The sequence below is a fragment of the Odontesthes bonariensis genome, chromosome 10, assembly GCF_027942865.1.
Source record: "Odontesthes bonariensis isolate fOdoBon6 chromosome 10, fOdoBon6.hap1, whole genome shotgun sequence".
In the NCBI taxonomy this organism is placed as follows: domain Eukaryota; kingdom Metazoa; phylum Chordata; class Actinopteri; order Atheriniformes; family Atherinopsidae; genus Odontesthes; species Odontesthes bonariensis.
The window spans coordinates 23,702,714-23,729,397 of NC_134515.1; the positions used below are offsets into that span (position 1 = coordinate 23,702,714).

The 26,684-nt window shown below is 40.7% G+C and overlaps 1 protein-coding gene across 7 annotated transcripts in view; it reads left to right on the plus strand.

Moving 5' to 3' along the window:
* The window catches only part of LOC142389721 (glutamate receptor-interacting protein 2-like), a 36,748-nt gene extending 10,259 nt beyond the window's left edge, over positions 1-26,489 (plus strand). For 2 of the 7 annotated variants that reach the window (XM_075474714.1, XM_075474715.1), the window contains exons 5-24: positions 41-124; positions 221-296; positions 930-1,075; positions 5,236-5,383; positions 5,473-5,642; positions 9,063-9,191; positions 9,402-9,554; positions 10,034-10,220; positions 13,670-13,815; positions 13,906-13,986; positions 14,325-14,388; positions 14,808-14,953; positions 16,106-16,250; positions 16,516-16,655; positions 16,918-17,100; positions 17,180-17,339; positions 19,588-19,702; positions 20,026-20,250; positions 23,934-24,080; positions 24,443-26,488. In XM_075474714.1, the coding sequence (XP_075330829.1) occupies positions 41-124; positions 221-296; positions 930-1,075; positions 5,236-5,383; positions 5,473-5,642; positions 9,063-9,191; positions 9,402-9,554; positions 10,034-10,220; positions 13,670-13,815; positions 13,906-13,986; positions 14,325-14,388; positions 14,808-14,953; positions 16,106-16,250; positions 16,516-16,655; positions 16,918-17,100; positions 17,180-17,339; positions 19,588-19,702; positions 20,026-20,250; positions 23,934-24,080; positions 24,443-24,640 (2,843 nt within the window). In that variant the 3' untranslated portion in view covers positions 24,641-26,488. Of the gene's footprint in view, positions 1-40; positions 125-220; positions 297-929; positions 1,076-5,235; positions 5,384-5,472; positions 5,643-9,062; positions 9,192-9,401; positions 9,555-10,033; positions 10,221-13,669; positions 13,816-13,905; positions 13,987-14,324; positions 14,389-14,807; positions 14,954-16,105; positions 16,251-16,515; positions 16,656-16,917; positions 17,101-17,179; positions 17,340-19,086; positions 19,703-20,025; positions 20,251-23,642; positions 23,907-23,933; positions 24,081-24,442 lie in introns of those variants that run through there. The other 5 variants (XM_075474713.1, XM_075474716.1, XM_075474718.1 and 2 more) reach the window with 5 other exon arrangements.
* The last annotated feature ends 195 nt before the right edge of the window (positions 26,490-26,684 follow it).

Genomic DNA, 26,684 nt, shown 5'->3' on the forward strand with positions numbered 1-26,684 from the left:
GAAATCATTGTTTGAATCTGTCATTCCTCTTTAATCGTAGTCCAGACCCCCTCAGGAGTCATAACCAAAACCATAGAGGTGTGTTTACACAAGGAGGGAAACAGTTTTGGGTTTGTCATGAGAGGTAGGTGAATGGGATGTTTTTTGTCTCAGTAAAATATTCAGCTTTTATTTCTACTGTTATTTGTGTTGTTAATTAATTCATTCATCTTTGGTTCAGGGGGATTCCATGAAGACTGGCGGAGGTCACGTCCGCTGATGGTTACCAGCGTCAGGCCCGGGGGTCCTGCTGACAGGTCAGGACAACATGCGTTTGCTGTGTCTAGTGTTTGTGTGCGTAAGTGCAGTTATTCATCTCGGTTGTATGTTTTCTTTCTCTCTTTTTTTTTTTAATGCCTTGAACATGCACGAGTGAGTCTGTTTGAATTAATGTACATTGGCATGAATGGTTGTTTGTTTCCATAGTCTAATGGATGCATTTTACTAATTGCCTTCCTTTTTGTCTATTAAAGCATCAGTCGGTTATCCATGTGGAATTAGACTCTCAGTAATAATACACTTTAAAGATTAAAATCAACTACATTTCCACTGGACATTATTGTGTCTTTTGCTCAGGCACTCCCTGAAAGTGTGGCTGTGACATATATAGAGAGTGTCTTCAAAGCAGAGAACGCACTGCTCATCCTGAGGCAAATACAGCATTGCACTTTTCCCCATGAAAACTGAGAGCACCAAAACACTGGAGCAAACATAATTCATCATCAAAGACTTTACGGTCATTTATCTTGTTTATCCTTCATCTCACCTGGGAGGAAATGCTCGTTGCTTAATCATTTACTGTGACTGGTGCTTAAAACGCTTGAATGAGCATCAAGCATAGCTTGCTTATATTATATGTTTTTGCCCTCTCTCCTTGTGTGTCTCTCCAGAGAAGGCACTTTGAGGGCTGGAGACAGAGTATTAAGCATAGATGGGATGCCTTTGAACAGAGAGAGGCACGCCGAAGCTTTGACCATGCTGATGCAGAGCGGCCAGGAAGCTCTGCTCCTGATCGAGTATGACGTCTCTGTCATGGGTGAGCATACACACACACACATACTCCACACATACAACGACTGGGAATATGTGGAGGCACGGTAAAGCAATGCAGCTCTGAGGGTAAATACTGTGGCTGTTTGGTTGTGAGTGAGTGTTGGCGGCCGCTAGGGAGGCCAGAGGAGGCGTCACACAAGCCTGAGAGCATATTCAGCAGGGAAAGGTTTAATGGGTGATACTGTGCATTCTACTAAATTGAGTGGGTTTGTGTTCAACTAAATTAGGGCAAGTTAAAACACAATTTTTAAAAAAAGATTACCATACACACACACACAAATACAAGCTTATATATATATATAAATGAATTTTCAAACTAAAAATGAACATCAAATTTCATCACTAGTTTCGTAATTAACTTAAGAAATAAATGAGCTAATTATGCTCTACCAGTACTTTGTTTAGAGTTCCATATTCCGACAAGGAAATCTGAAAACTTTTACACAGTTACCCAGTTGTTTTATGTAAGCATAGGCATTCATTGTGTCATGTCCCCTACATATGTTGCACTTACATGGCAACCTATTATACTCCCACTTCCGTGCCTCTCTGTCAAGACTGCCTTCAGGAGAGTAAACCTGGCTAGTTTCTTGACAAAATGCTAGATACAATCTAGGCCAAATTAATTCTGCTTGTTCTTAATCTTGTGCTGAACAACATGCACATTTTTTTTTGGTTTTTGCTTTTATCCATTTTGACATAGCCCACAGAGGTTGATGTTATGAAATGTTTACTGCCAGAGCTGACAGACAGTCCACTGGTAACCCCAATGCCATGACTGGAGCCCTTGCCTCTCTGTTTTCCAAAGTTAATACATACACATTTTCACATTCAATGTTTGTCATGCAGGAATTCACTTATGCATTATTTAAAGTGCAGAATCCCCTATTCAGCATTCGATACAACTTACAGCAAGTACATGAAATACTAAAATTTTAAACATTAAAACAACAGTCGGTGTTACTATTTCTTAATGAATAAATAACTCTTTAACATCACCCATCAGTTCTCCTTGTTTTATTTCCTCAGCCCGGGACACTTTATTGTTACCCCAAAACAGCAGTTAAGACAACACAAAAAAACTGTAAAAATGACAGACCGAAGCTGAACAATCTGAAGAAATCGAGCAGCACAACTTGGAAGATCAGAGACAAGTTCACCATAGTAATCAAACTGAGAGGGAAAAAAAGCCCAGATTAGTTTGTGACATTGCTACGATTAAAAAATACTCAGTAATTACACCCTGTAATTACCTTGATATGGATATAAGCATCACAGGAGAATCAAATCCGGCAAAGATTTTCAAAGGTTGGGCTCTCAAAATGATCACAGCCATTCGTGTGTTGACACTGAAATTCTCACACAAAAACTTGGCTGGTTATGATTCTAACTTTAATGGTAGGAAGAGATCAATCATATTTAGGGATATAATTCACTGTGTGTGTTATCAGTGTGGCAATGAAAATTAACACCAAAACTGCAAATGGTGTCATCAACGAGAGGCATAAAGCAAAAAAAGAGCAAAGGACCGAAGCCTAACCCCTGTGGTACACCAATCCATACTTTAGTGAAATTTTGGGCTGTGTTGCCATTAACTTGTTTTTTCAATGAATATGAATGAAACCGTGAAAACACTGTTCATTGGAACAAATGTGATTTTCCAAGTGGTTTACCAGTATGCTGTGAATCCCAGTTTTAAAAGCTGCAATGAAGACTCGAGTAAAATCAAAGGATTGAGTCTCTAAATAAACTTTAATGAAATGCAGAGAAATAAACAATACATTACATACATACAGCAGTGTACACCTCAAATTAAATGTATTTTTCTTCAATTTAGTTTCTTTTGTTTTTTTCTTTTTTCATTTGGATGTTGCAGTACGGTTGAAAAAAATGTGAATCTACTCTGATTTTAAAAATCCTCCCCACGAAGTAGTAGAATAAGCCAGCAAATGCAGGAGCTCACTTCATGACTAAATGCCCTATTATAACTCCCTTTTGGTCATGGTGACTAATTTTCAAGATTGCACCCTTTGCACCGGTCTGTGCAAACTAGGGCAGGTCACTAAGGAGAGCTGACACATATTATGTGTCTGTGTGTGGGAATTTAGGATTTAGACCTCCTGCTTTGGTCTGAAAAAGCCACAGCATACCTACATGTAAGGACTTACATGAGGAAAGTTTCATGCGGAGGACTTCACCAGACAACAGTAGAGGCAATCATCACTACGCTATGTACTGAGCAATAAAACGGTTGAATTATCCGTGAAAAAAATGTCCCCACTCACTCTTTGTCTCTGCTCGAATGACGTTAAAGATCGGACAAATCTTTTTAAAGACTAACAGAGGACAACGAATTATGCGTTTATATCCAATATCCAAGCAGAAAATACAAATATCCTCCAGTAAGATGATACAGTGTTGTGCGTGAACGAGTTCAAAAGAACGCGTTCATTGAACACGCTCATTTTTTCGCGAACGTTGAACTGAACGCAACACGTTTTTTAATAAAGAACTTGAACGTGAATGAGTTCACATTATGTGTCATGAACGGCAGACATCACTGTAAATGAACGTTGGAATTTGTTTTCCATTGAAAACTGAGTGACATCTGTTTCCCCTTTGAAACGCAACGAGAGAAATTCCTCCCTCCTGTATTCTCGCTGGTGCCGCTTAAATCATGTATCACCAGACAGAAATGGTTTTGACATTGGGTGCGCAATGCATTGCGGGCAACGTAGTGTCCGGCTGAGAATAGTTGAATAACATACTGGCTTCCGAACGACGTTACCCGTGATGAATTGCGCGCGGAGGGCTGGAGGAGAGAGAGAGAGAGAGAGAGAGAGAGAGAGAGAGAGAGAGAGAGAGAGAGAGAGAGAGAGAGAAAGCGCTGCAATTAAAACAAAAAGGCTAGTGGAAGTGATGGCACGGAGACAGACACCGATTCTCCTTATGAACATTTAAAACAATTTTACACTCTTGCAAACCAAGACCCCGACGGCAAAAATCTTACTTTTCTGTGTAAGATATGTCCACCTGCGCAGCAAAAACAAGTTAGGACATCAACAACGTCCTTCTCGAATTTGAAACGGCACATTGAGTTAAAACATCCCATCCAGTGTGAATGCATATATGCACGCCCTCGAGGGTCATAAGGGAGGAAAGGGAAAAAAGACCCCCTGCCAACCCCAAACGCAAATGACACTGCCAACTGGTCTACCTCCTTGTCTGTACTGCTGCAAGTTTCATCACCTGGTAAGAAACCCACAATTGCAGTGTCATGAGCAAATGTCTACAATGAGCAGTTTCAAAGAACATATAGTGATTTCTAGCTCGTAGTGTGAAAAAAAGTATTTATTTGAATATCTCACGAAAAAAGTAAAATGAACTGAACTTTGAACTAGTTCAGAATTAAAATTGTGAACTTTGAACGTGAACTGTTCACTTTGAGCATGTATGAACTGAACTTGAACTAGTTCAGAAAAGCTGTGAACTGGCACAACACTGAAGATGAACAGGTTTCTTTCTTATGATATAAAGTTTTTTGGCTTGTCCTTGCTCACAAATGCCTTTTATGTATACATACATAGCAAGAATGAAGGCATATTGAGCGATTAAAATTTTCTCCATACAACAAATTGGTGTAGTATAGGTCTCAACTAATGCACTTACAGAAATATAAAGATATTCTCTCCCTCAATCCAAACAGTATCATGCAACTTACTAATGTTTTGTAGGTCAGTTATAAGCCATACACAGGAGCATATTTTGGTTTATCAAACTTTTGAAAATCCATTTTATTAAAAAAGAACACCCTGATGCAGAAGTGTGCATTCACGCCGCAGTCCAGGAGCTCAGTAATATGTACCTGTAACATCAACGTTTTGCATTTACTGTAAAGGTTTTCCTGCCACTGGTCTATTTTAATCGATGTTGGTTAACTTCGTGATGACTTTGGAGTTGCAGATTTACAAAGGCGATCAATGCCCAACAGTTAGACAACATGAAATGCCTCGATAACTGTAACAAGTGTGACTGTTTTCCTTTTTTACCGTTAAGACTGTAAAAAGAGTGTTATATTTGTGCCTTTAGCTGTGTTCAGTGACCTTGTTGGCCTCTGTGTGTGCATTGTTTTCTTTTTTTCAGAGGCAGTGCAGCAGGCCTCAGGCCCTCTGCTGGTGGAGATAGTGAAAGGCCCCTCAGCCAGCCTGGGAATCGGCCTCGCCACAGCAATATACAGGAGCAAACAAGTTATTATTATCGACAAGATAAAGCCAGCCAGCGTTGTGGAAAGGTGAAACAGACATTTTAAATGTTATTACCCCACAGAGTGTTTTCTGACTGGAAGTGTCCTGACAGAACCGGCCTCGGTCTCACTCTCAGGTGCGGAGCGCTGCACACAGGGGACGTCCTCCTCTCCATTGATGGCACCAGCACAGAGCACTGCTCCCTGATGGAGGCGACACAGCTACTAGCCAGCACCTCGGAAATTGCCAAATTAGAGATTCTTCCAGCCAATCAGAGCAGACTTCCCATCAGGCCACAGGACACAGGTACATTCCTGCAGTTCAAAGAACCTGTTTGAGACAACAAAAGAAATGAGATTTAAAGGAATCATCTGTGAAACAGAAAGAGAAGAAAGATGGGCTAAATAGGGATTTTGAACATCTTTTTTTAACTAATAATTTTACTATTTATACTGATAACAAAATCAAAAGCATGACAGCAATTAAGAAAATCTAATTACAAAAAAAAGAGAAGCGTTTTTATTAAATGCTTTGTTGTTGTGCCTTATGAAATGTTTTTTGTTTCACTGCTAAGTAACTGAATTGCTGTTGTTTTACAGGAATTTTGTTGTGTTTTTCCATATGTTGTTTTTCCGCAGAGTTGTGTTACTAAAATGAACTGATCGGTAATTTTAATGGTGGGAAAAGAAACGCAAAAGCACACACAGCCTGATTAGTTTACCTGTGCTATCTGTACGCGTTTGCAGGTAGCACATGCTGAGTGACTAATGACAGCTGAAGAAATAAAAATGAAGCTGAAAATGTTCATAATATATACTGCTAGTAGTTAAACAATGCAATACAACCATGTAGATTCCTAAAGGTAAATGTCCTGAGCAATGCAAAGGGTTCCTGAGGATCATGTCAGCTACTTGACTTATCGCTTCAACACTCCATAAGTGTGTGCAGTTTCTGGAGATGTTGTCCTCACCATACGTATTGGTACTGCTCTGTTCAATGCTGTGCCACCTACAGCTTTAAAGAGATTGGCTGCCTCCCAGTTGCCTTTTTCCATGCATTCTGAATCTGCCCGAGTGTGTCCGTATGTGCACGGCACACTGATTGCCTCAATCCCTCTGGCTTTGGATGCACTCTCTGCCTTTTATGCATACCAATGAGCCCCACACACACACACCCTTTTTCTGTCAGAGATCAAGTTCTCGTCACATTTCTTAGACTTATTTCCATATCAACGGCTGCAGGGACTCTTTTCCAAGACTCCATGAAGTCATGGGTAAAAAGGATTGCACAGTACGACAAAAGGAAATAAGCTTCAGTAAATTCTTCTCCACAATGTTTCCTTGTCACTAATTTTGCTGGTCAAGTCTTCAGTGCATCAGTTTATTAATTTTCTACAAATGTATTTTTTTGAGTTTTCTAAAGGTACATCCTGCGAGGAAGAAGAAAAAAACTTTTGTTTGGTAAAAGAGAACCACTCACTAAAAATACTCTCTTATGTGTAACAGTCCTGGACAGTTGCTCAAGTAAAGGCTGAATAACCTAATTTTCACCAAAGGTTGGTACTCCATGTACGATGTAAAATCAAGAAAAGCGAAGAAAGATTTAATCAAATTGTTTTAACACCTTATTTGACAAACATAAAACAAAGGAAACGTGTCCAATGTTGAAAGTGAGAAAGGTTGTTTTTGTTTGTTAAATATCTGTTGATGATGCAAATAACACCTTTTTAAAAAGTTCACACAGAGATGTATCCCAATGTGCAGCCTCACCTTTGGTTTTAACATCTCTCTGTGTGTATGTGCCTGGGAACTGGAGAGACCAGCTGCTGTAGGATGTAGGATTTCAACTTCTCAACAGTTCAGGGTCTCCTTTAGTTGTGGTTTTTATTTAATCAATGTAGCTTAAATGCACCTGCCTGCAGTCTGGATTAGAGGCAGGCTAGTTTAGCACCTGGACTCCTTCACTGTTGAGCCATGCTCCTGTAATTCATGGACAGTGTGGTTTGCTGTTGTCTCGTAAAAAAAGCAAGTCCTTCCCTGTAACAGATGTTGACTGAATAGCGGGATATGTTGTTTGAAAACCTGTCTATATCATCAATTTTAATGATGCCCTCACAGATGTGAAACTCACCCATACCATGTGCATCCATCCATCGCAGCTTTTGAACTGCGTGCTGATGACAAGCCAGATGGTCCCACTCCTCTTTATCCCAGAGGACACAGTGTGTCCATGATTTCCAAACAGAATTTCAAAATGTAGTTTGTCAGACCAAAGGACAGTTCACCACTTCACATCAGTCCATCCTAAATGAATGTGGGCCCAAAGATAGATTTTTGCAAGATATATTTTTAACTTGCATTTGTGGGTTTTCTTCTACATTCCTATACAAGTAAACTGCAGCACAGGCATTGCTTCTCTGTAATGTGACAGGCATGTCTTCAAGAAATTTCATTTCTAAATTTCAACGATTTAGCTCTCAAATGAGACGTAGTGCCATTATGATAGGATGGTATTTTCACAGCCCATTTTCCTCAGCTGGATACGGCATGATTATAAGATGCAATTTGTCTAATCTGCTTTTAGGATTTAATAAGACTGATATGACCACTAAAAGATTAGGAGTTAACATTTCTTTCCATCAGTGTAGACTGAAAGCACAATTTCTTGGACAGAGTCCCCTAGGTGGGCTTAACATAAGCTGGCAGAACCAGAGCGTTTCAGGTTAGTTTCAGTTAAATAGAAACTAGTTTCCTGAAAAGGGCCAGAGGTTCTGCTGCATGTATTATGAGTACATATGGTTGGATTTAACCAGGTTCCCCATGTATGGCAAATTTATCAGGCACTTCTGTAGTCAGCCATCTCCTCAGCAAATCCTCCATCCATGATGTGAGCAAGTTGCTAGAGATTAGACCCCTCCCAATAAGGCAGCTAGGATTACTGTCACAAGCAACATCCCGCGACAAATATAGCTCCATGAATCTGCAAAGGAAAGTTCATTATTGAGGTATGTGTCAAACAGTAGGTCAGCTGTTTTCCCGTGAAGACGTCATATATGCTGTTTGAATACTCAGGTTTTGACAGGAGGAAAAGATGCAATTCAACATAAAAACAATCTGCAATTCTCTGATTATGTAGGAGAAGTTAACAGGAATATGCAGAGAGAAAATAAATAGATGAAAAGGGGAATTAAATAAAGCACATTAACAGTACCAGACAGATGCAGACACACACTCTGCATTAACACCAATCAAGCTCTCAGCTGTGCCCAATCAAGAACAAGCCACATGCCTCCAACCAGCTCCTATCACTCTCTGATCATGTCTAGCAGTCAGCTTACTGCTACTGTTTTTGCACCTTTGGGCTCTTTTGAAAATGAAATGATGAAAACGATCGTCAGTTTACACTCAGCTTTGTGGTGGCTTGCTAATAAAAGTAAGGTTTTTGGGTTTTTTTTTTTTCTCTCTCTCTCTGTACTATTCTGTGTCAAACTGATTTTCGGAAGCTCTTCAAGATGCATTAAACACAGGACTTAATCTAGCGTAGTATGGCAAAGACATTAAATATCAATTACTCTGCTCTGAATCTTCCTCCAGGCACTGTGTGGTGCAGTACAAATTTAGACATGGAAATCAAAGCTTGATTAAATGGATGAAATTTAGAAATGTGCATTGTAGAGGAGCGGATCTTGTTTATTTAACGCGTGCCTTTTCCTCCTTGCTGCTGCAGTAAAAGTGCAGAAAAGCAACCATCATCATTGGGACCAAAGCAGCAACTACTGCCATCCCCCACATGCCAGCCACAGCAAGACATGGAGCAGCCCAAGCCACCCACACAACCAGCAGGACCACTGCAAATGTAAGTTATTAGTTGTGACAGCACTGCTGCTGGCGAGACACCATCACAGGAGCCCTTTCATCAGCATGATGATTAAATCATCCTCCAAGAGGGTTACCCCGACACAAGCTGCCACATTTCCCTCTTTTGTTGCATGCTGTGTTGGATGAGTTTTGCTCTTGCTGAACCGGCCTTTTGATACAGATAGTGCTGCTGTATGTCTCCTTTCAGCTCTGGTGGGTGGCGGCTTCTCCCCTTCCTCCACAGCCACCTCAGGCTTCAGTAGTCAGGGTAGCAACACGCTGCCCTGCCCCATAGCTCCCACCAGCCCTCGCGGGTCAACTGGCAAGAGGAGGAACAGGAAGAAGGACCATAAAAGCTCATGTATGACAAACCGCTTTCCTCTCTACCCCCACACACATTAAAGTGTCACTTCAAGCAAATTACTAAGCAAGCTCATTTCAGGCATGCTCTTACAGAATACACTCCCTTGACAGTGTATTAGGTAAGCCAAGCCTAACTGTGTTGTGGTTGCATTGGAGAGCTGTTGATTTAATTGTTATGTCATGTTGGTGGGTGTTGCTTGTGGTACAAATGGGTGTTAAAATATTTTTTTAACAGAATAAACTACTCACCCAGTACGTGAAGGGATTTGACTGATTGCTTACGTAAACATGACCTTGACTCATTCCCTCTCTGTTCCCATGGCGTCATCATCTCTGTGGGAGCATGTCTTTTCTCCTTCCCCTCCGCCGTTTTCTGAAATTGTCTCTACGAAAATCCCTCTCTTGCTCCATTTATCTGCCACTTATCTTCTGATATCTCTATCTGATGTGTCCCCTGCTCCCCTCTCCCTCCCTCAGTATCCCTGGCGTCCAGTTCTGTCGGCCCAGGGGGGCAGGTTTTTCATGTGGAAACGAGCGAAGTCATCCTGAGGGGGGATCTGCTCACAGGGTTTGGGATCCAGCTACAGGGGGGTGTCTTTGCCACAGAAACGCTGTCGGCTCCCCCGGTCATCCGCTTTATTGAGCCCGACAGCCCAGCAGAGAGGTAACGCAATGAGTCACCTTGGACTGGAGGGCCTCAGTGCTCATCATTCATTCGCATGATGGGGGCGAGGGGAGTGATTTCCTAATGTCTGAAATCACCCCCCACTTTTACTTAAGTAAGAGTGAGCTTTAAAACGGATCATTGTGTAGAGGGATTGTTTGCAGAAAGTACTACGTGGGCCATGGACAGTACTTTTGATTTGATTGTGGACGTTTTCAGCACATTATACAATTGATTATTTGTTAGCAACTCGCCTCAGACACTGAAATCAATAGTTGGCATCAAATTTAGTTGCGAAACACTAATGGAGAAAAATCAACGTGTTGGAAGTAGTACAGTACTCAAGTAAATGATCTGAATACAGCAATGTTAAAGTGATCAGTTACTAATAAACGTTTAGTGGTGGGTGGGCCGCCAAGTAAGAGTAGATGAGTATTAGCAGCGAAGTGTGGTGAAAGTACTGCTTTAGTCCCGCTGACCTGATGTCACGCGTCATTAGATTACTAACTGCAGCTACTGTAAATAGCGTATTCCTGAAGCTGCTAGAGCTGGAACAATTAATATACAACCGCACTAGATGACGAATGGACAAGTTGTCAGGTTGTGGCCTTTATATCTAGTCTTTTTTTTTTTTTGGAGACGTATCGGATCATTCACATTTAAATGTAGGAGAATGAAACCGTGTGAGAATTTTGGTGAGTTAACTTTCCTGTGGAGCTGGTAGATATTTGAAACAGGGCTATGATTATACGCTGCATTTTTAAGAGCAATATGATCTCAAATGTATCTCATGGAAAAGAAAGCTTGATATCTCCTGTTAAAATATAAACTTGGCGTGAAAATAATTGACTTTTAGCTGCTCTGCCCCAGTGCTGGTATGTTTTACACTGCCACAGCACACTGAATGGGTTAAATAAAGTGTTATGCCTACAAGGCATTTTACATTTTATAGAAAAAAGAAAGAAGCCATCCCTGCTCGGATGCCAAATATCATACATTCACTTATTGTGCTTCTCTCTCTCTCTCTCTCTCTCTCTCTCTCTCTCAATGTCTTGGTTGTAATGAAGCTGTGAAATACATTAGTATATGCACGTAGCTTATGTCCAAATGACTGTATGCTGTTGCTTTACCAGATTTATGAAGTCATTAATGTTGCATATCCCATGAAGGGCTTACGAGCGTCGATGCCAAGAGCTACAATCAACTTGCAATTATTTGATAGCATACGATCAAAATGTAACATGGATTATCGGTGTTAATTTTTAAACAATGAATTAGTTTGATAAATATTTGTCCTTGGATAGCAAATGTGGTACTAAAAATCCTGGGACAAGTCTGGAAATGGACTCTGGAAAAGTGAGGACATTTGAAAAGGGAGATGGGGCCCTAAAAACTGTACAAACTGGCCACCACTGATCTGTCTCAGCACATCTCTTTATCCAATACTTTTCAATTCCTTGTCTTCTCTGTTATCTGTTTTGCAAGTTAATCCGAGCAGCAAAAACTGAATGAAAAGAGCAGCGCTACAGTGGTACCCAAAGGAGGTCAAACCCACATAAGGCATCACATGATAAATTTGAAGGGACAGCGGAGGACTAAAGCAGGAAAACAGATTTGCTTCAACAACTTATGCCTCCTTTTTTCATCTCATTTTCACAGCTATGATGCTTGCAGCTTAACAGACGGACAGTAATATTGGTCAGCCAGTTCCTTAATTCACTGACTGACGTTCTCATCTGGCTTAACTACGTCTTTGATACATTTAGTTTTATTTAGAGGGCGATCAATGGGTTTTTTTCTAATATTGTTGGGGGCTGTTATTTCAGTTTTGAGTGGGTATTTGCAACATCAAAAGGTCTTGTGGTGGTTTAAAAATTTGCCTACTTTCAATTAGGTGTTGATGCAGCCATGCTTTCTGAAAAACCTCCAACAGTAGCGTGTATGATATTGCACGAGACTACATCACATGTAGCAGTGTATTCAGCACACGGCACAAATGAGGCCAGTTTACGGTTTCTGTGTTGCAAGAGTCAAGCTGGTGTGTGGCGGCAGGGCCGTGTCCCCCGGGTCCTGTAACATGATTAGTCCAGCAGCAGTTGGACAGGAGTGACTCAAGTACAGCAGCCAACTGTGATGTTGGTGCCTCAGCCTCCTCACAAGGTTAACGAGCTGCGGTGCTTTGGTGAACTAATGTCAGTTGACAGTGCTTCTGTGTTTGTCAGCACAATTAGGAGTCTGGTTAAATGTGTGATGTGCATTATCATTTCTTTCGGCCCACGTTTCTTATATTTTTGCTCACTGAGGTAATTCTAAAATTGATTTAAGCTTAACTAACACATGCTGTCAAGCCTGGTAGCTGCATTTAATTTCATAGACTGTTAAACATTCTCTTTGTGCCACGTGCGGTATTAAAGCTGCTGTGAGGGACTTTCACATATAACTGAACATCTGTTGCATTCAAGCGCTTGCCAAATGAGTTTGCAGAGAGCTGATTAAGCTCGTCATCGCCTGAGTTTCACACAATGACGGTTTCAAATCTGGTGCTTGTGGTGACATCTGCACACTGGTGGTGATGTGGTGTTTGCTTTAGATGGGAGAAACTGTAGCAACAGACACAGCAGGATACACTGATAAGATGTGAGGTGGAGAAGCTCAGGAAGTGTCTTGGAAAGTTTCAGATTCTTAAAAAAATAAACTGTTCACAGGAAGGATTACTGTCTTAAAGAGTGACGTCAAGGAAAAATGCGGATTACCTTTGTTGTGGCTCTCCCCTGTCACGGGGCATGCGTTTATGGTGTTTGTGTAATTATGCTTGCAGCCAACAGGGGGGAACAAATCCTCCTCCACTCAAGTTTTACAGTTTGGGAAATGTACAAAGTAGTAAGGTTAAAAATAAATGCAGGTAAAATTGGTCACATTTAAAGAGATGGACTGCTTTGTGTGATGTTTTATTTGCTGATCGGATGTTTCTTAATCCACACAGATTTGGGTTTTTCTTTCTTTTTAGGTAGTTGGACAAAATTGTGCCAACGGCCTTCTGTCTACTACAACAGACAAGTTGAATTAGCAGTGCAAAAAACATCTTAAAATAATGTAAAATTGAATCTAGACTAGTCTCTAAAACGATTTAGAAAATATGAAAAAGAAAATGTTTTTCTTCTGGAAAAAAAAAAAGAATCTGAAAACTTTCTGATTTACTCTTTTGAGTTATGATGGCCATTTAAAAAAAAAAAAAAAAAAAAAAAAAAAAAGTTCTATCAATGATTACATTGGGGGTAACTAACATATTAAATTAATTCAGAATCGGAATAAATTAGCTATATCTGCTGCAATCTAGCTTAAATGCCAGTGATTTGTTCACACTCAAATATACCCATTAATTTCATTCCATGGTGTGTTAGAAATTGTTTCATCTAGGAAAATGTTAAATGTTTGTGTATTCTGTGGAGGTGTGGGCTGTTGCAGGTTGGCGACAGAATGTTGTCCATTAATGGGATCCCAACTGAAGACGGCACTTTGGAGGAAGCTCATCAGCTGCTCAGAGACTCTGCTTTGGCTAATAAAGTCACAGTGGAGATTGAGTTTGATGTTGCAGGTACTGAACAGGATAAATACTTTCTAGATGAGATCTTGTACGTCCATGCCATCCTGCTTTCAAACTCCAACTGTTCTTAATCCGAATTAGAGTCGGTGGTTCCAAGCAGTGGCACCTTCCATGTTAAACTACCCAAGCGGAGAGGAGTGGAGCTGGGCATCACCATCAGTGGTGAGTTTGTAGACTTTCAGAAGGGGGCAGTGTTGCTCAGTGCTGCCGCATACTGTAAATCTATTAATCTATGTCCTGTGATCCATAAAATTTGGGCTTGTAAACGCATGAAGGCACATAGCTCATTATCTCTGAACAATACTGCCTGTACCAACATCCATCATCAACCTTTCTGCTCTAACTAGCTTTGGAAAAAAAACAAAAAAAAAACTAGGTGCCGAGTATGATCAGGGGAAATGAAAAACACTTCGGTTGAGAGATTTTTCAAGCTCAGAGTTCACAATGTATTATTCTTTGTATCCTCCTGAACATTAATTTCTTTTTTTTTTTTTAACCAGCTAGTAAGAAACCTGGAAAGCCCCTCATCATTTCTGACATCAGAAAAGGAAGCATAGCACACAGGTGTGTATCATCAAGCAGAGCTAATCGTGTCACTGTTGAACATTCTGCTGCTCAGATCCCACGGAACTGTGTTGTATAGACTTTTATAATCGGGGAAATCAATCTGTGGTTTCAGGTCACATTCGTGAGACAATATTTCTCAGAACTTCTCCAGGTTTTCAGAGGCTTACACAGGATTGTTCATGAGTAGATGAAATGTTGTGTCTAATAGGCCTAATTGGATTGAGCTATCAAAACTAGATCAGTGGGACAGCTACATTTCAGAAGGGCTCAGTGTTGATTAGGTTGAGGGTGAGGTGGCGGTCACCCCCACGGATCCCACTGACACGCAAGGTAATAGGATTCTGATGGTGAGTCAGGAGAAGCAACTCTCTGGTCCCAGTTAATAGTTGTGATCCTCCTGCTCTTCTGTCCGCTAGAACAGGCACTCTGGAGCCCGGAGACAGGCTGCTGGCCATCGACTCGGTGCGTCTGGAGAACTGCACCATGGAGGACGCCATGCACATCCTGCAGCAGGCCGAGGACATGGTCAAACTGCGAATCCAGAAAGATGAGGACAACATCGGTATATGAATGCCTTAAAACCCATGTTCACATCCAGATAAAAACACCAGTGGTGCGAAGAAATTACTACATTTGCTCAAGTGCTCCAAGGGGGAAAATGCTGGCAGAAATGCCAAACGATATTCGCAGCAGTATGCAGCACGGAATCATGAGTAGAAATGTTCTTCCTCAGATTCCGCCATATTGCAAATCGAGCACTGGCTCCAGAGTAGGCCTGTGATGTTTTTAAGTTTCCACCATAATTTCTCTTTCATGTTAGGGAGGAGAGGGTGAGTTTGTAGGGTACTGAAGGAATCTGCACCTTCACCTCTACGGTATCACAAAACATTTTTTTTTAAATGAAATGTCTTGACACTGCATTTTTTTTTCCACGTATGTTTATTTGACAACGATACTTACTTCCATCTCAGCCAAAGGAGTCACACATAATGTGTAAGATGAAATTATATGCTACACAGTCAAAGATGAACCCATGGTTCCTAAACTTTGGCCTTTTATATGTATTTTTTAAAAAGTGACTCTTGTAGGCCCTTGTTTGTGGGTCAGTAGTTGTTTGAGAACCAAGGAAACTAAATGCAAACCAAAGATCAGTTAAAATTCCAATTTGTGTTGCACAACTTTGCTTGATGCACCAAGAATCATCCCTTAAGCCCTAAAAATGAATATGTGATCTTTTGGAAGTGTCCTGATGCCAAACATTAAGACTGCTTCCATGAGGATATTTCTGTTTTATTATAGGATGTAGATGTTTGTTGACGATGGCTTTCTATAGTCGTGCAGTGTCCCGTCCCTTTTTAATGAGATGAGTGGAACCAAAGTGTGATGGCAAAATGCCACCACCTAATTTCCCCTCATATTGCCAATCAAGGGTTACTTTATATTGCTGACTGTATGTACATTATCATCAGCATTTTGTCTGAATAGCAGCTCTTTATTTGTGATGTTTGTAATGCAAAATTTCCAGTTTCAGTTAATTTTTTTTTTCTTTTTAAATGTGCCTAATTATAAAACATCTGAGGGTTCTATTTATTTGTTTAACTTATCTGGAACTTTTAATGTAAATGTTTAAAGGATCTAAGAGATTATTATTATTATTATTTTTTTTTTTTTTTTTTTTTTGAGTTCATGGTGTCTACCGTGTTTTGCGCTTTAGATGAGTTGGAGATGTCTGGCTCAATCATCTACACAGTTGAGCTGAAGCGGTATAACGGACCACTCGGCATCACAATTTCCGGCACAGAGGAGCCTTTTGACCCCATCGTCATCTCTGGCCTGACCAAGAAAGGTCTGGCTGAAAGGTGAGAGAAGGGCCTGATGAGAGAGTAGGGTTTGAGGAGATGGTGGGACATTAATTTGATGCCAGTTAGCTTTTTTTGTAGAAACTTTCTTTCTTTCTTTTTTTTTCATAAATGAGCCAGTAAACAATGGCTGTCTCGTCCATTTCTGCAACAAGCAGCCTCTTTGTTGCTGTCTCAGTCACTGGCAGCCTGACAGGCTTTACTGACCCGGCTGTTTGTACTGTCTGGGATTCTCTAGTATCTGTCTCTTCTTCTCGCTGTGCAGGACCGGGGCCATCCATATAGGGGACAGAGTCCTGGCTATCAGTGGGGTGAGCTTGAAAGGAAAGCCGCTGAGTGAGGCCATCCACCTGCTGCAGATGGCCGGGGAGTCCGTCACCCTCAAGATCAAGAAACAAGCTGACTGTATACAAACTACATTACATTTTTTTAATCCTCTTAATTAATCTTGGTGGCAATTTATGTTTTGAGAGGAAAAAAGAACTAAGCAAGAAATAGAAATTGGAAAAGCTAAAAGTTATAAAGCACTTAAACATGGCAAGAAATGGACAAAGAACGACAAAACAAAGAAATTAAATTGGCTTTATTAAGCTGAAAATGTGCTTTTTATGCAGTAAATTGTTTTTTTTTTTTTCTCGTCTAACGTCAACTCACTGCATGTTTTCAGACTCTGAGTGTCGGCGGCCTACAGATAGAGAAGCTCTATTTTTAAGTGACCCAGAGGATGAACTGACAGATTCCCAGAAAACCAGCAAACAGTCAGAGATCTACTCTGCCACTGTGCCCAGTATAGACTCTGCCATGAGCTCATGGGATAGCTCAGGTTTTGATACAGGCTACATTAGCCAAGGTGAGCCCTAAAAATGACAAATTACACTTTCTTTCATCTGGGACCGGTGGGATTGTTGTATCTTCTCATATCTTTTTAGGGACATATCTGCACAAAGCCTCAGAAATTCTGCTAAATCCACACGAGTGGAGGCGCCCGAATCCCCGAAGCCACGCCACTTCTGGATCTTCAGGCCTAGTCCACAACGCAGCACTGTACGATGAGAGATTCACTGAGGATGAGTGGGACAAGATACCAGGGTAGGTGCAGAGATGTGGAGTTTGCACCAGGAAGCAGGTTTAGGGAAAACTGTGTGTAACATTCCAGAAAACTTGAGCTGTGACCTGACCTCCACTCCTGCTGAGTCTGAAGGAGCTATCTGATTCACCATTTCATCAGCCCCTCCACACAGTCCATTTAGAAGAACATGAATTTATGGAGGATTATTTTGAGAGAAGAAACTCGGGATTCTTTGTTCCTTATGTTCAAATAGTGTGCACACACAGATTGGATTTATTCTCAGGTAAAACGTATGAGCAGACCCTCCACGCTGATCCGTCAGGATCTCAGAGAAGAAGTTCTGCACTAAAATCTTATCTGCACATGACTGCGATCATTTCTACGAAATTCTAATCTGAAGTTTTAACGATAACCTAATTACTCATGTTTTGACTGGTCCCACTAAAACGATATATCATAGCTAATGTGTAAAAGGAATGTGAATATTTCTGAGCGAGGATGACTTTTAGAGTTGGACAAAGATCGCTTTGAGAGATTTGATATAGTCTTGACATGTTCTAACAGTCCCAGTGTTTCAATTATGTAATTTATTTCGAGCACCCCTAAGTACATGCTGTTGAAGCCAACATTTATTGTACTCTATCGGCAGTTCAGAGAACTAGTGAAGTTTTGTTTTTACCTACTCATACACTTAAACTATTTCTGTGAATCTGAGCCGACGAAAACATGAAATAAAGTCTCCGTATTTCATCAAGTAAACTGTAGTTGTGTACTCGTTACACCTGCTCTTAAGAAGAGACTTCTAAAGCTACTTCTCTGTTAACATCTTTTTCAGTGCAGCTTTAAGTGGTTGTCTTCATTTCATTTTTCCTTAGTTTGAATAATACATTCCTGGTCAGTAATGTGGCCCCCTTGAATTGTAAATCAAGGGGCCGACTGTCATTTTTCAACAATGAGGATGATGAGAAAGCCCCTAGAGCATCACAAATGCCATTACCGAAATACAACAGCTCCAGAATCCTCAAAGCAATTGCCAAACATTGTAGAAAAAAATGAGAACTTTCATAATGTTTCCCTGTCATAAAACTGAGATGCGTCCATGATGAGGCACAGTAACAACACTAGGGGAGAAATGTCAGAAGGTTGGTATGGGCTGGGGAGGCAAAACACATCCAGGCTGAAATCTCAACGGGTGTTTTCAGCCCATTCAATGTGCTGCGCTGCACCAGGACGGGCTCTATATTAGTAGGCCGAAAAGTTACTTTTAAAAGTAAGAACCAAAAAGCCGCATAAATGTGTTCGGAAACTTTCATAGATGAACTGCTGGCTTTCTGGGAAAATGGTATATAGACAGAAGAACCAAAAGTAAAGCTCTGGGAAAATGTAGATGACCAGTTTGTTTTATATGCAGCAAAATGAAGCCCTCAAGAAGAATACCAATTACAAAAAAACCTGTGACCGATCTATCATACTCTTATACTTACTCTTACTTACTCTTACCTCTTATACTGGAGGCATTGAAAATATTACTCCTTCAAGCGAAAGAACTACTACGAGTTCCATTTTATGTTTCCATTGAATCTGACCAGAACTGTATTCTGTGCATTAAGACAAAGTGCTGCTGTGATCCTCCCCCAACCTACTGTTTGGGGTTGGTTTACAAAAGCAAACTGCACCTGTTGAATTATTTTTATCATTTTCTGTTGTGTGTTTTCACATTTTGTGCTTTTCCAAAATGTCTTTTTTTTTTTTCTTCTTCTTTCTCAGGTATTCTCTCTCTCATCTGCTTTACTAATTGGCCACGAACTCTTTGGTGTTTCAAATAGATGCTTATTTTTCTGTTGCCCTTCTCCAAAAAAAAAAACTCTCCCCAGAACACACCTGGTCAAAGGAAACATCTGCCTCATCTGTCTCCTCACGCTTGACTTTTCTGAACCATGCTCTCAGTTCCCAAGTGCTTTTTTTTTTTTTTTCTTTTCTTTTCTTTTTTCTCTCCTTCTACTATGGGTGGCATCACTTTTGTAAATTTGAAGGCTATATCTAACATAGTGGACTCCCCTTTCGAGTGCTGTCACAAGGGAGGAAATATACATGAAACCCTCATTGTGGTCCTGAGAGATATTTTTCTTTTTTTTTTTTTTTTTGAGAGAGAGGGACTCTGGGGGGCTTTGCAGCCCAAAAACTGCATTTCCCATGCTGCTTTTGTATGCAGCACCGGCCTCCAGGCTGCAGGACTACTCTCATGTTCTGGTTCCTGCATTGTCATAGATTCGTCAGCCCCCCTCGTTGCCATGGCACCTTAAACAAGGAAGACAGCTTCTGGTCCCAGGCGCTGCAGGACCTTGAGACCTGTGGCCAGTCGGAGATACTCAGGGAGCTGGAGGTAGGTAGCAGGTGGAGGTTGGGGTGCTCATGCCTCCTTTCCTCCATCTGCTTTGTCCTTCCATATGTATTCACAGACTGGTGTCGGCCTAAATGAACATGCCCGACAAAGCATTATGATAATCACCAGTGTATAATCTGTTGTTAAATCTGACTAGACAAGCCAGGCACCTGCTGTCACACTGACCAAGGAAGGCTTTTGCACAATGCCTTGGCCTCTAATCTGTACTACAGGAGAGATTATGTGTGTGTTCCAAATCGGTCTATTTTTCCCAGTTTTATACCCATTGCATAAATAATTCCTGTCATTTTGGGCTCTTTCAGGCATCAATGACAGGCAGCACTCTTAGTCTGTACCTTGAGGAGACCAAGACTAATGAAGACTCGATGTTTCATTCTGAAATTAGTCCCATAAAGAAGGAGAGAAACCACAGCGAGTCTAAAAAGAAAAGCAGCCTGAACATGTCAACTCGGGCCAGAGAGGTACCATCCAGGGCCAAAGGGGACCCCTCTGAAATGTTGTCCCCCACAGCCTTGGCACTACACAAGGTGATTTCATAATATAGCAAAGTAGAACAATTTATCAATGAAAAGTACTACACAGTGATCACACGGGGTACTATATACCGTCACTATATAACAGCTGAAGTGGGAATATATAGGGAAGATAATACTTAGCTTGTTGGTGTTAATCACCAGGCTTAACCTACACTGGATTCCAAGACGGCAGTATTTAAAAACATGAAGTTATAAATTAGGTATACTGATGCACGTCTTTTCAGACTTTAACCAAAAGTTCTGATAATACTGTAGTAACTAACAAGCAAAAACAATGTAAAAGTAGGGATAGGGGTTGCTTCATCACCTCTTTTAATAATGATATGTTCAATATGTGGTTTTAGAATAGAAAAATACTTTATTCATCAAGCATTTAGGCAAGGCATCTTTATTTAAATAGCGCATTTCATACCACAGGCAACTCAATGTGCTTTACATAAAGACAAGGCATTTAAAAGAACAGCATAAAGCAGCAATTTAAAGAGAGAAAAAAATGGAATCAAAATTAAAGCAATCAAAGAAGAGGGGAAAAAGAAAAATATAAACTCAACCATAAGCACACCGTAAGAGAAATGTTTTTAACCTGGATTTCAAAGTGCTTACAGTTGGGGCTGATTTCAGGTCTGCTGGTAGTTTGTTCCAGTTGTGTGCAGCATAACAGCTAAAAGCTGCTTCACCGTGTCTAGTTTGAACTCTGGGCTCCACTATCTGACCTGAGTCAGCAGATCTCAGAGCTCTACTGGGTTTATACTCTGCTAGCATGTCATTCATGTATTCTGGACCTAAACCATTCTGTGATTTGTAGACGAGTAGAAGAACTTTAAAATCTATTCTGTATCTGACCGGGAGCCAATGTAAAGACTTGAGAACTGGCGTGATGTGATGTGATCTCTTTGTTCTGGTTAAAACTCGGGCTGCAGCGTTCTGAATGAGCTGCAGCTGTTTGAGACTCTTTTGGGGGAGTCCAGTCAGAAGACCGTTACAGTAGTCAAGTCTGCTGGAGATGAAAGCATGAATCAGCTTCTCCTGATCTGTTTGGGACATGAAACCCTTAATTCTGGATATGTTCTTAAGTTGATAAAAGGCTGATTTGGTGACTGATTTGATATGATTGTTGAAGGTCAGGTCTGAGTCTATCAGCACGCCGAGGTTCCGGACTTGTTGTTTAGTTTGTAGAGACAGTGACTCAAGATGTTTACTGACAGCAAACCTCTTCTCTTTGTTGCCAAACACAATGACCTCAGTTTTTTCTTGATTTTAACTGAAGGAAATTTAGGTTCATCCACTTTTTGACTTGCTCTAAGCAGTCGCACAATGACTCTATAGGACTGCAGTCATCTGGAGACAGTGCGAGATATATCTGTGTGTCATCTGCATAGCTGTGGTAGTGGACTTTAGTGTTGTTCAGAATTTGACCCAGAGGCAGCATGTATAGAGTGAACAGAAGGGGTCCAAGAACTGACCCCTGAGGAACTCCACATGTCATAGCCACTCGATCAGATTGATTACTTCCAACAGTCACAAAATAACTCCGCTCCTCCAAGTAGGACCTGAACCATTCTAGGACTGTCCCGCTGAGTCCTGCCCAGGTTTCCAACCTGTTCAGCAGTATACTGTGATCCACAGTGTCAAATGCAGCACTGAGATCCAACAATACCAGAACTGACACCTTGCCTGAGTCAGTGTTCAACCTTATGTCATTTAACACTTTAATAAGAGCAGTTTCTGTACTGTGGTGAGGTCGGAAGCCTGACTGAAATTTGTCAAGGAGTCCACTGGAGTTCAAGAAGTTACTGAGTTGATTTAAAAACTACTTTCTCAACAATCTTGGCTATAAAAGGAAGATTTGAGATGGGTCTGTAGTTGGTTAAAATGGAAGCATCCAATGTTGTCTTTTTTTAGGAGTGGCTTGATGGCAGCTACTTTTAAGGGTTTAGGAAACGTGCCTGATTGAAGTGAGCAGTTTATTATTTGCTGCAAATCTGTTTGGACAGAGCTTACAATAGTTTTAAAGAAGTCAGATGGCATTGTGTCAAGACAGGATGTCGATGGTTTAAGATGCTGGACTGTTTCTTCTATGGTTTTTTGGTCAACTGTATTGAATTCTGACATCATAGTTGATTGATTCCTAGGTGGTTTTAAGGTTTGCGTCATTTTATTATTTTGCTGATTTATGTTGATATTTACCCTTATAGATTTGATTTTTTTTTTCATTGAAAAAACAAGCAAATTCATTGCATTTTTCTGTGGAACAGAGTTCTGAAACTATCTGTTTTGGGGGGGTTGTCAGCTTATTAACCATAGCAAACAGAGCACGAGTGTTGTTGATGTTCTTATTAATCATTTCAGATAAGTGTTGCTGTCTAGCGCGGAGTAACCCGTGGTTAAAATTACAAAGACTTTGTTTGTAGAGGTCATGGTGAATTTGAAGTTTAGTTTTTCTCCATTTACGCTCTGCTTTCCTGCATTCTGTTTTCAAGGCCTTTATCATCATAGTGTTCCTCCATGGTGTTCGCTTTCTGCTCAAGATCATCTTATTTTTAACAGGTGCAACAGTATCCATGACATTTGAGATTTTCAAGTTAAAGTTATTTAGCTTGATTTAGCATCGTCTTCCTGAAATTAGCATGGCCTTCCCTGAAAATGACCTTCTGGATGAAAATGTATGAGGCTCCAAAACCTGTATATATAATGAATGAATGAATTAATATAAATAAACATACATCTGCAGTGATGTCTTCACAGCTGTTATCCGAGGCGTGTACTCTAAAGCTGCCCCTATGTCATTACACCTGTTGGCTATTAAACTATATAGTCATACCAAGCCAAATGGTCATTTCCATACAAGAGGAGAGAGGGGTGGACCAAAATATAAAAGCGGGCCTTTTGTTCTTTCAATGGTAGTTTTAACTGTCAATTTGTAGCTACTCCTATAAACTCAGTTCGCTGCGATCACTGACGATGACTTTCAGATGTGTTCCTGATACCATGCAACAAATTCTGCAACTGAAAAACAAATTATCCACCCAATCATGTTACTGGCCTATTTACCAGTCAATTAAATGAGTTTTTTCCACCTGGTGTCTCACCCACAACTCCTTTCAGTGTAACCTGCCCATGCAGATAACTGAGCAGTCAGGACTTGTAGAGGATGTACAGTAAACACTGATCACCCAGTAGCACCTGAGTGGCACCACACGCTGTGACTCCAGACTGTGCCTGAGACATCTGTTTGTGATCATGTTGAACTGGCAAACAGAATGGTGCACAGCCCTGCAATGAGTAATGATACAATATTTTGAGATGACACAATCTGTTCAATATCATGGACAGTCATCGCAAGCCCCACCTTAAAGCTGCTTCTTGTTTGGTTATGGTTAAAGCTGCAAGACCTGTTGGAGAGAACATCCAGAGCCAAAGAGAGATGACGAGGAGTCATGCGTCTGTGGATACTGCAACTGTTTAGTGTTAACACAGGAAGTTGACACAATAATGACACAACAAAAAGGCATCCGTTTATCTCAGTTTCCAGACTTCATGCTGAACTAAGCCGACTATCACCTGGCAGTAGCTTCACATGTTTGTCAGACAGGTTCTTAGAAATATATCAAGAAAATATCAAAATTTGTCATGTACAATTAGTGTAACTCCAACCCCCCCTCCCCTGTCTGCAGGTGTCTTTAAGGAAGGACCTTGAGAGCCATGACTTTGGTTTCAGTGTATCAGATGGGCTCCTTGAAAAAGGCGTTTACGTGAATATGATTAGGCCAGACGGCCCAGCTGACCAGGCGGGTTTAAAACCTTTCGACCGCATTCTTCAGGTATTGTTGGTAAATTTGTTTTAAAAAAAAGATTAATAAGAAATGATGGTCTTGTAGAAATGGAAGCCCTAGAACCTAATGTGTGGTGCTGTTTGCAAAAGAATAAAAACTAGTGGGAAACAATTTTTTTCTTTTTTTTGGGTGGGTGGGAAATTACATTTTTCAAGTAGAACATTTGTAAGCTTTGATTCAGCATTCAGAACCTTTTTTTCAGCTTCTTAAAAAAAAAATCCATGTTAGTTTTCTATTAAATTCACAGTCCTTAAGGGTTGTTTTTGGGAGGACAGTTTTCAAGTTTTTTTTTTCCTCCTGAGGAATGTGACACGAATTGAATCTTAATTGAGTTGGTTGGGATCTTCCAGGTGAACCGTGTGAGGACCAGGGACTTGGACTGTTGTCTAACTGTGCCCCTAATTATGGAGGCCGGAGACTGCCTGGATGTGGTCATTAGCAGGAATCCACTGGCAGCGGCAGACGCAGAGCTGCCCAGCGACTGTGACGGCCCTTCAAACTCACTGTTCTGCTTTGCCAACCACAGGACCAACAGCATCGCCCTGTGAACGCAAAGCTAGATGCTGCAAGTTAGCAGCGCTGGAAACCCCCCCAACCACACACAAACCATCACACTTTTGTCACACTGTACCTCTGACAGCTCTTCATGCTCACGCTCATTACACAGAGCGTCTGCAGAAACGACCACGCTCTGCCTGAAAGCATCTCTCACTCACAATTAGAAGCGCATGTGTTCACAATTGCCACTTTTAGTCACTGCTGTGGCTTCAGAACACACCCCCCACCCTCACCCCTCCAGAGGCAAAGCCACATGCAGGGTTATATAACATAGGAGTCATAGCTTATGATGGGGCCAGGATGACAACATGCATGCCTCAGCTCTGGGGTGAATCACATGCTGTACACGTTCACTGCATAAATTGACGATATTTTATTTTAATAAGCTTCATGTTCTCATCAGCCTTATTTTTTGTTTTGTTTTGCACACAGAATGCAATGCTTTGTATGCGTGTAAAACACTCACACAGAACACAGGGTGTTTGCAAACTTGAGGTTCAGGGCACGTTGCACCTATTTGAGTTATTTCAGCCAGGATTTGGCACACTGCCTTCCTTTTCCAGCCTTTACCCCATATTGCCTGCCCCAGAGAGGGGACAGGGCCTCCAAATAGACAGAATGCTCTCTGATACTTGCCAACTATCACTAACTGTGTTAACTAAACGTATTAAAGCCTGTTATATCTTAATACCACAAATGCTTATGAGGACACGCTATCCATTATTTTGAAATGGTCTTTTGCTGGATAGTTTTATTTTGTTTAATTCTTTTTAATGGTTCCTGACACACATTTCTAAAAAAAAAAAATTTTTTTTTTTTTCCTCAGTTTCACATTTTTGCACATTTTGTAACACTGGTTCTGCACAAAACCCACATTTGTCTTTTTATCCTGTAAGAGTTCACATCTCCCTGTCCTGCTTCATTTCACTGTATGAGTCGGTCTTTGCTAATATGTATAAGCATGTTGAGCATGCCTAATGTTTGTCCTCAGGAGTTGGCTATCCAGTAATCTGCAGGCTTCAATGGGATTTTTGTGAGAATACACCTGTTTTTTTTTTTTTTTAAATTTCATTTTATTTCCCATAACAACGCAGCTTTTTTGAAGAAGAAGAAGAAATGCAGCCTGCTGATTTGGAAAGGGGTTTCATTTCACGGTTGGCTGATGTGAACATGTTGTGCAATAGCGACGCTGTCTCATTCATAACGCCCTCGGAGGCCAATTATAAATTGGGACGGTAACCTTGTTATTCAGACTTATGTCTTCTATTAAATGTCACTGTGTACAGAGGCCTATTTTTAAGGTTTTGTATCAATAATTGTACATCATCATATGCAGTACTTTTTTTCCTCATTTACAGTATCTGCTCATACGATGTATTGTCATGCAAGCTGTGATGCAGAATGTGGTTGTGCTTTTTTTTTTTTTTTAAACATTTTTTTTATTTGTATTTGTTTCAGCTTTCTTTTTTAATGTGTAACTGGTTCAAAAGAACTGCAAAGATTTATTGGATATCTTATTTTTGTTAATCTATTATCCAGAAAGACATGTACCTAATTTTTTTTTTGACAATAAAGTTATCAGACCATAATTTATTTAGCTCCCGGTTTGAGTTTAGTTTGGCTCTCTTCATTGAGGTTACTCACACTGCAGTCTGGGAAGTCATCAGCTATAGTCTAATGGCCAGTGGACCGGATTTACTAATGATCTGCATCAGCGCAAACCTTGTTTTGGCTGCTGTCCTTGTAATGGATGTATTTTTGGGAGTTTGCCTGTCGGAATCAAAAATGTGGATGGGAGAGTAAATCAGTTATAGAATGTTATTAAGGTTTGTGATATGAATTTTGCTGCAGGTTGCAGCATTATCTCTGGCTTGGAAATATTTAGTAAATCTGGTGGCTTAAGTGGCTACAATACCTGCTGCGAGGAGGAGGCGCAGATGGAAACAGGGTCCATAGTATTATACATAATTAATATACATATTAATTCCAGAAGTAGAATATATTGAAAACCAAAGCACATTATTCCTAAGGCTC